Genomic DNA, 9,183 nt, shown 5'->3' on the forward strand with positions numbered 1-9,183 from the left:
AATAACTGACTTAACAAGAACAATACGGTCATGAAAAGTAAGCAATCTCCCCTTCCACCCTGCAAGTTGAGCTTTAATCTTCTCAATCACATTACAAATATGATGATACCTAACCGTACCATGCATGATTTGAACTCCCAAGTAACGATCTGGAAATGTGGCAACACTCATTCCCAAGAAATCAGCAAGGTAAATTCTCCTACTCAAAGAACCACCACCATAGTAGATTTTACTCTTTTGGCGACATACCGTTTGACCTGAAGCCGCTTGGTATTTTCCCAACAAATCCACCAAATTGTGCAAACTTTTTTGATTTCCCTTACGGAAAATCATAATGTCATCAACAAAAAATAGGTGAGTAGTAGAAAACCCATTTCTTATAACCATATGAGTCATTTTCTTATCATGAAAGAGTTTCGTAATATTTCTGCTAAGAACATCTTCAATCAACACAAAAATTAAGGGAGATAGGGGATCACCTTGACGTAAACCTCTATTAATTTTGAAATAACCCTCCGGATTGCCATTCAAAAGAATAAAGATTCAAGCAGAATTCAAAATATCCAACAACCAAGCACACCATTTCTCAGAGAAGCCATATCGACGAAAAACTTCTAAAACAAAAGACCAACTCACCGTGTCAAATGCCTGAGAGATATCAAGTTTAAGACCAAGGTTGCCATCCTTACGCTTGATATGGAGTTCATTAACCGTTTCTGAGGCTAGACTGATATTTTCATGAATATTACGACCCTTCATAAAAGCCACTTGTTCCTCAGAAACAAGCTTGTCCAAAACAGTGCTCTGTCTAGAAGCTAGAATCTTAGTAAAATTTTTAAAGAAAAAATTACTAATACCAATAGGCCTGAAGTTACGAAGAGTATTAGCACCTCTTACCTTGGCCAGCAGAATAATCAAGGAAGAATTGACACCATTTGGAATATGACCAGTATTCCAACAATATATAATAGCCTTTATCAAGTCATCCTGAATGATATCCCAACAGTGGCGGTAGAAACAACCAGAAAAACCATCCGGACCCGGAGCACTATCCGCACCCAAATCAAAAACAGTTTTTTTTATTTCCTCCGGAGAAGAAATTCTATCCATATCATTACTTTCTTCCATAGTGATGGAAGGATGATCAAAGTTGAAGAAATCTTCATCAATATCCAGATGTGGGCCGTTGAATTTATCTTCATAAAATTGAACAACATGATTTCTCAATTGATCATAATCAGTTATGGAATCACCATTGACATCAACCAATTCAGAAATAGTGTTACTACTCCTCCTAATTTGAATGTTGTTATGAAAGAAACTCGTGTTGCCTGAGCCTTCAACTAACTATTGGTTCCTTGACTTTTGTTTCAGCAGAGTAACTTGCTGTAACCGATTCTCAGAATGGGTAGCCATAGCGTCCTTCATAGCATTTAGTTTAGCAATATCACTAGGATCCTCATCTGAATTTCTAGCCGCATTCTCAAAGCGAAGTTGGTCTTGCTTTAACCGAGAATGAACATTGACAAAAACTCTAAGATTCCAATCTTTCATCGCCACTTTCAGCCTCTTCATCTTGTAAGGAAAAATGAAATCCGAAGACCCATGAACTGGAGCATTCCAACTCTCACTGACCATACGACTAAAATCAGCATGTAAGAACCACATTTTTTGAACTCTAAAAAGGAGCTCTCTTTGGACTTGGCACTACAAAAGGATAACCAAGAAGTGTTGAATGGTCGGAAAGTTCCCTAGGAAGAGCTTTACACCGCCAATTCTCAAACTTTGCTAGCCAAGCATCATTAATAACCGCCCTATCAAATTTGCTGATGATTCTATGTGAACCAGATTGACCATTCGTCCAAGTGAATTTAGAACCCAAAGAATCTGCCTCAAAAAGGTTATTACCATCCATCCAATCACTAAACTCATTAATGACTGAAGTTCTAGGTTCTAGCCCCCCTTTTTCTCATCTAAACGCAATACACAATTGAAATCGCCCATGATAAGCCAAGGCGTGACTGTGTCTTGCATATCAAGCTACTGCCAAAGTCTCCTTCTTATCACTTGAACATAACTAGCATGAACAAAAGAAATGTGCACACCATCAACAACAACCGTAATAGCCTGTTTACTCCTATTTACAACCAAAGGATTTAACCCATCCAAGTAACAAATCCAAATATTAGCAATACTAGAAACAAAGCATTATGAATAACTACTGGAGAATAACCCTCAACCTGCAGTCTTCTACCAAAATTTGCAGAACATGCCACATTCGGTTCAGCCAAACAAAAAATCTCGGGTTTAAAATCTCTTATCAAATCTCTCAATTTAGAATGTGCAGCTTCACGATCCACACCATTGATATTCCAGAAAATGACCCGCATAATTAAACATTGGTATTATTTTTCTTGGATAGCTTAGCTTGGTTAGCATTTTTTGAGGAGTTATTGATACCCGGAGAAGTGCTCCTGCGAGCACGGATTCCCAAAGCCGAGTTGTCGTCAAAATCTGACATAGAATCATGTTCTTTCAAGGAGTCTATTTTAGCTTGAAACGCAATTAACTGTTGGTGTTTTGCTTGTCTAGCAGCTTCATCGACCTTCCCCAACACCAAAAGTTCTCTACTGTTATCCCCCAAAATATTAAACTTGTTATGAGAAACATACTTTGAGCTACGTTCAAGAGCATCACACAATGGTGTAGACATAGATGAAACAAGAATTCTATCAGGTAAAAGAAGTCTAGTTCTTGCCAATTCAACATTCTCTCCTGACTTAGCATTCGAGGCTGAAGTACTCAACGACTTCGCTCTACTAGCTAAAACTGAATGTGCTAATGCGGTCTTGTTCCTTTCGAACTCAGCAGACGCTGCACGCAATGCAGCTTCGGATCTTGCTAAATCATCTTTCAACTGTTGTTCCGACTCAACAGTGTCTTCAATGCTTAAAAATCCAGTACCTGCCACAGAACTTGAATTCGTATTCCATGCCTTGCTTGGTTTTTCAGGAACAAAAGGAATGACATGGGACGTCTTGCCTTTCTTCTTCCTTCTTGCCTCTTTCCATTCTCCATCACCATTAGCATCAGGGTGATTCCTAGCATTATCAACAGGCGGTACAACTTGTTGTGGATCAGTAATAACTAGTGCGCCTTGCTTCTGGAAATTGTTAGCATTATTTTTAGATTTCTTACGACACTCAGCATCAGAGTGTCTAATAATACAACACTTAGAACAACTTTAGGATTTCAAAAGGCTGTAAAAAATCCAATCCACCAACTGCAACATGTATATCATCTGATTTAAGTTCAACAAAATCAATATCAATGAGGACTGAAGAAAAGTGACCATATTCATGAGCCAAGGTACGATTATCCACCACAATAGGTGTTCCCAACGCCTTTCCCATTGCTAGAAGAGTTTTTCAATCCAAAACTCCATTGGTAACCCTGGAAATTTAACCCAAACAGATGCACGAGAGGTTATTTGTTTATCAGCGTCAAAACTAGGGTACCACTCCATTAGGGTTAGTTTCTGATGAGCAACTATCCATTGTTCAGCTTCTAAGATCTTAACCTTGTCTTCCTGACTTTGTAACTTGATGATGAAGAAACCCCTATTCAACGGAACAAACTGAACACGGCCATCTCCAATCTTCCATTGAAGCTGGAGGTTTTTCTTCACGTCATTAAAGTTGAGTTCTTTGAAATCTAGCCTACCAATGAGGTTAAACTTCCAGATCGCACACCCTTCCAAATAGAAATCCTCCGGAATCATAATAGAGGGTTTTCCTTCTTTTGTTGTAGGGTTTGGAAAAGTAGAAAGATCCACAACAGTTTTTGGGAGTTGTTTCTTTCCCTTAAGTCTATCAGCATATGTTAAAATCTTGGTAGGTTTCGATGGAGCAGAAGTAGTCCCCATCTCAAATCACCAAAGATGATCGAGATGAAGAAAAAATTGAAAATTTGAAAAAACCTAAAAAATTCGCAAGAGAGCCAAAAAAATTTAGGAGAGAGAAAAAAACTCGTTTTCATTTATCGCAAGATCAGATCGTTCAATTACAAGAGAAGTAGTTTCGTATGGCTTCACAATCCCAATGAAGTCTTTCAGTCGTTAACCTACAGGGTCTCGAGAAGAAACCTAAGGTTAAAGGAAAATCAACTCTAGCAAAACCAACTAGTATCACACAAGAGGTGTGGGGATGATGTTTTCCAGTTGCTAGAGTTCCCCTTATATAGTTTTCAAATTAGGGTTTGCAATCTAAGTTACCTTGGTAACAAAGCATTCAATATTCACTGTTAGATGAAAAACCTGATTAAATACAAGCTAATATATTTCAACCGTTAGATCGAAACTTAGCTTGTCACACACAAATGAAATGTATTTCATTTAGGTTTGAGTAACTATACCTAAACGTCTACACTTAGTTGGTTCACAAATAGTTAACCAATGGTTAGCCATATGAGCACTTTCATATTAAATGTATTCATCTTTCTCATAAATAGTTCAAATGACTCATAAGAACTAGTTTAAGAGTTGTTCAATTGCTTAGGTCTTTATTCATAGACACAATTGAAACAAAATCAGTTTGATCCATTTGAAATCAATTCATGAACAATATAGCCACGGTTTGCAAAGATTGCATTCCTTATAATTTATTGTTTTAAGCTCATGAACTACCGATTTGAGAAATAACCAGCTTGGGTACGCGTACGGGTATGCGTACCTTAGCTACCAGATTTGAGTTGGGTTTTGGTTTCCAAACTCAGCAGAACTTTTCGGGTAAAAAGTTTCATCAGTACGCGTACCTAAGGTGACTGGTTTATGAGTTCGTAAATTCCAAACTCAGCAGAAATTTCCGGGAGGGCGCTTATCATTCAAGAGCTTAGCGAATCGCATAGTCAAGGAAATGTTAGTCTAAAAGACTTAAGAAATTTCTTCTTTGTACTTCACGGGATATTGTATCATAGAAACCCAGATGGGTCTCTGTCAAGATGTCTAGGAGATGACGAAATACATGAAATGCTTAATCAGGTTCACCGCTAGATGTGTGAACAAACATTAGTGGTAACCTTATAAATGAGACTCCAACACCTTGGCTATTACTGGCCCACTATGGAGACCCAGTCTTGGGCGCTACAAGAATCCTGCTCCAGCTGCCAAGTACCGCCACAACAATCTGAGGTATTAATCATACACAATATTGGGGACTAGCGAGACCCGTATATTAAATACCTGCAAGATAATATTATGCCTCCAAAGAAGCGAGAAGCATCACAACTGATTTGAAAAGACAAAAGATTTGTATTCAATGAAGGAATACTTTATCGAAAAAGTTTCAACGGAAACTTACTACGATGCTTAGCCGGAGACGACATCCATATCTTTTTAAAGGAGATGCATGAAGGAGAATACCAGGGCAAGAGGAAATTGTTTCTTCAAGTCCACGAAAAGTACTACTGGCCAACCATGGAAGATAATGCAGCTTCATTTGTCAGAAAGTCTCATCAATGCCAGATTCACGGCAACCTTATCCATACTCATTGTCTTCCTCTCCAGTCAGTCAGCATCCATTGGCCGTTTTACAGTTGGGGACTGGATCTTATTGGAAAGATCAACCCAGCTTCATCAAAGTATCATGAATACATCCTCACCGCCACAGAATATTTCACAAAGTGGGTGAAAGCAATACCTCTCAGAAGTACGACCGGAATAACAATAACATCCTTCATTAAAGAACACATCATATGCAGATTTGGGATACCAAAACACATTGTGACAAACAACGGTACTCGTTTTGCAAATAAAAATATTCAGGAATTACTCCAAGAATACAGCATCAAGCAAATATTCTCCACTCCATATTATCCACAAGGAAATGAACAAGCTGAAAGTACTAACAAAACGTTAATACGGATTCTGAGCTGCACATTGCATGATCACCCAGGAACATGGCAGGAGCAACTACCAATGGCGCTGAGAGCATATGGTATCTCCCCGAGAAGCTCCACTGGCACCTCTACATACTCGCTCGTGTACGGGACGGATGCCATTCTTCCGGCAGAAATTAAGGTCCCCTCATCCAGAATCGCCACAGCAAGTGGAGTTCATTGGGATAAATCTGAGATGCACAACTCGCGGATAACAGAATTGGATATTCTCGAATCCAAAAGGGACAAGGCGGAGATATACGCAGAAATCTATAAACAAAGGTTTTCCGGAGCATATGAAAAAGCAGTAAAGCCACGAACGTTTTAAGTAGGAGATATGGTTCTTAAGATAGCCAAGCACATTCAACAAGACATGTCCGCTTCAAATTTTGCACCGAAGTGGGAGGGACCTTACGTGATATCAAAAGCAATGACTATTGGGTACTACAAAATTGTCAACCTGAACGGAGGAGATGTAAGGACTGTAATCAATGGCAAGTGGCTTAAGGCATATTACGCCTGACAGGTCTAATTATTAAAACCAACATTGTTCTTTAAAATTCAAAGCTTAGTAACCATTACATCGATCCAAATCAAATAATTGATTATTCAAACCCAAAAAAAAAAAAAAATCCATACCCACTCTCTGATCTAGAACAAATCTTTAAGCAATGGATAATTGCGTCCATGCAACCTTTCCATCCTCTCTTTATAACTTTCAGAGCGAGCATCAAGATCTTTCCGCATCTCCTCAATCTTGGTTGATTCCTCCTTCAGAGCCTTTTCTTCTGCCAAAACAGCCTTTGAAGAAGAATCTTTGTTTGCACAAGCTGGTACGTGGTCCTCCTTGATATTTCCAAAGCGACGACGAAGCCATCTCACATTAAAGCAGAGGCCTTCACAAACACTCAATATCTCTTCCCACTCCTGGAGTTTCAAATCAGTAATATCATATAAAGACATATTATCCATCGCGGAAATAACGGGTAAGAGTCCAGCAACAGCCGTCACGAGGATGGGGAAATAACTCTTCACTAACTCTGTTGTAGTGATGTGACCATACTTGTTCCAGATTTTAGCATAAAGATCTACGGAACCTAGAGGTACTGCAAAACCTCCCACCACGATATACTTTCGGGACAGAGACTTCATCTCCAGTTCAAAAGGAAGGCCAGCATCAAGATATTCACGGGAAACTGGTCCTGGCTCAGCATCTTCTAGAGAGAGACTGGGAGATTTTGGATCTACATCAGCATTCTCCCCATTCACAGCTGGTATGGAGCCTTCACCCTCCTCATCTTCGGTATGCACGATGTCTATTTCCTGTTAAAACAAAACAAGTAAGCGAAAAAAAAGAAGAAGGAAGTCGATTTCAGAACAAAGGGAATATGAATTTTGATTACTATTGTTTTGAAGCTCCTAGTGAACACATGGAGAAGCTTACCGGGATGTCAATCCAAGTGTTGCGTTTGATAAGGGAGTTATTCGAAGAACCATTAACAGACATGATGAGGGCGAGATAATGATCTTCCAAAGCAGAATGAAGCATGAAGACTGCCAGAAAGTATCTATCTACTTAAATAAACAAGAAGAGAAACCATAGAATTCAAAATTTGAGAATTCAACGAGGACTCATCCCGGATAGGGTGGATCAAAGCATAGTCATCAAAGACTTTGAGACTGTTACAGAAGAAACATGACTCACTCTGAGGATTTAGATGCGATTGACCGGCTATGTGTTTACATACTTACCCCGCGGTATCACAACTTAAATTAGCCATGTCCTTTTCCGAGACTTGTGACTACGGATACCTTGTTCAAGCGAATGAACATACTGGTTACAACCAACGCGTGCGCCTGTACAAGCAGCCTTCCTAGCTCCAGATCATGATGATCGAAGCTGTCTTCCAAAACACGGGTATGACCCAACAAGGCAAAATTTCTTAATTGTCTCATGAATTATTAAGATATATTTGTTGTGATATTAAGACGGTTGATTACCCCGAAAAAAAAATCATTGAGTCTCTGTAAATGTCAATGTCACCATCTAGTGCATACCACGAAACAATACGGTTCCGCGCTAAGAAGGGGACTTAATGTAGATGGTGGGTTATTGACAAGGGAGAAAATTGTAATTTTTGCTTGTACCAGAAGTATAGATAAATATGTATTAGCTTCTAACGTGGCATCGGAATCATGAACTCATATTATTATGTTATATTCCGTGAGAGAATTCAGAGTGCATAGCTCATTAATGGCCACAATGTCCCTCAGCATGCCTACAGGATTTTAGAGCTTCACTCAGCTGAACTCTCATTATTCTATGTATGGCCATACAAATTATAATGTATTAATAAGCATATACTAATGATACAATTTATAAGTATTCGGAATAAACAACTGCGCTACTTTGAATAAAAGTATCACCAGAAGCATAATATTTGGAATATTACCTTGAGTCGCAAAAACTTCACCAGAAGCATAATATTTGGAATATTACCTTGAGTCGCAAAAACTTCCATGGCATAATTCCTCGAGTATGTTCTGTATGCTACAAACGAAGTGCTAGTGCCAAACATGATCGCGCTTCATGATCAGGCAGTGGCCATTAATTCCCTAGCTAGCCAGGCCATGAATCCTTTATCTCTTAAACTAGCCATGTCTTTGGCCACGACATTCCCATCCCTGGCTATCAAACTACCCAAGTCCGTAGTTACTAGTTCCTTAACCAGCCACAGCCTCCTAGTCTAGCCCAACCGACCATGGCCACCTTGTTTCCGTCACGGCCTCTTTACCCCTTAGCCTGGCCATTGGCTACGGCTATTTGTTCTTTGGCCTGGACATGTCTTTGGCCATGGCATCCCTTTATATTCGCAAGACAAGCCACCTTGTCTTTCGGCGTAGCCATGTTCCGCCTAGCTAGCCGTATGGCTACGGCCTCCTTAACTCCCTAGGTTGCTAGGTAGTCAGGACACGAACCGCTATCTCTCAGCCTTGCCTATCTAGTGGCCGCAACCACCTTGTACCTAACTAGCTAGTCGTGGCCTCCCTATCTAACGTCCTGGTGTAGATGGTGGGTTTTTAACAAGGGAGAAAGTTGTAATTTTTCTTCTGCCAGGAGTACAAATAAATATGTCTGAGCTTCTGACCCGACATCAAAATAATGAACTCATATCGCTATGTCATATTCCGCAAGAGAATTGAGAGTGCATAGCTCATTAATAGCCACAATGGCCCTCAGTATGCCTA

The 9,183-nt window shown here is 39.6% G+C and overlaps 1 protein-coding gene across 1 annotated transcript; it reads right to left on the reverse strand.

Moving 5' to 3' along the window:
- Positions 1-543: 543 nt before the first annotated feature.
- LOC113279437 lies at positions 544-1,668 on the reverse strand. Its single transcript, XM_026528134.1, has 2 exons — positions 1,394-1,668; positions 544-1,294 (listed from the first exon to the last, which is right to left on the reverse strand). The coding sequence occupies exons 1-2, from the start codon at positions 1,666-1,668 to the stop codon at positions 544-546; spliced, it is 1,026 nt and encodes a 341-aa protein (XP_026383919.1).
- Positions 1,669-9,183: the final 7,515 nt, after the last annotated feature.

Source organism: Papaver somniferum, chromosome 5, assembly GCF_003573695.1.
Source record: "Papaver somniferum cultivar HN1 chromosome 5, ASM357369v1, whole genome shotgun sequence".
Lineage (NCBI taxonomy): Eukaryota > Viridiplantae > Streptophyta > Magnoliopsida > Ranunculales > Papaveraceae > Papaver > Papaver somniferum.

Excerpts from the sequence above, each read along its gene's own strand:
- LOC113279437 (XM_026528134.1), bottom strand. The coding sequence starts at position 1,668 with ATGTGGTTCTTACATGCTGATTTTAGTCGTATGGTCAGTGAGAGTTGG. Across the intron at positions 1,295-1,393 it reads GCTACCCATTCTGAGAATCG|GAGGAGTAGTAACACTATTT; the intron begins GTTACAGCAAGT and ends CATTCAAATTAG.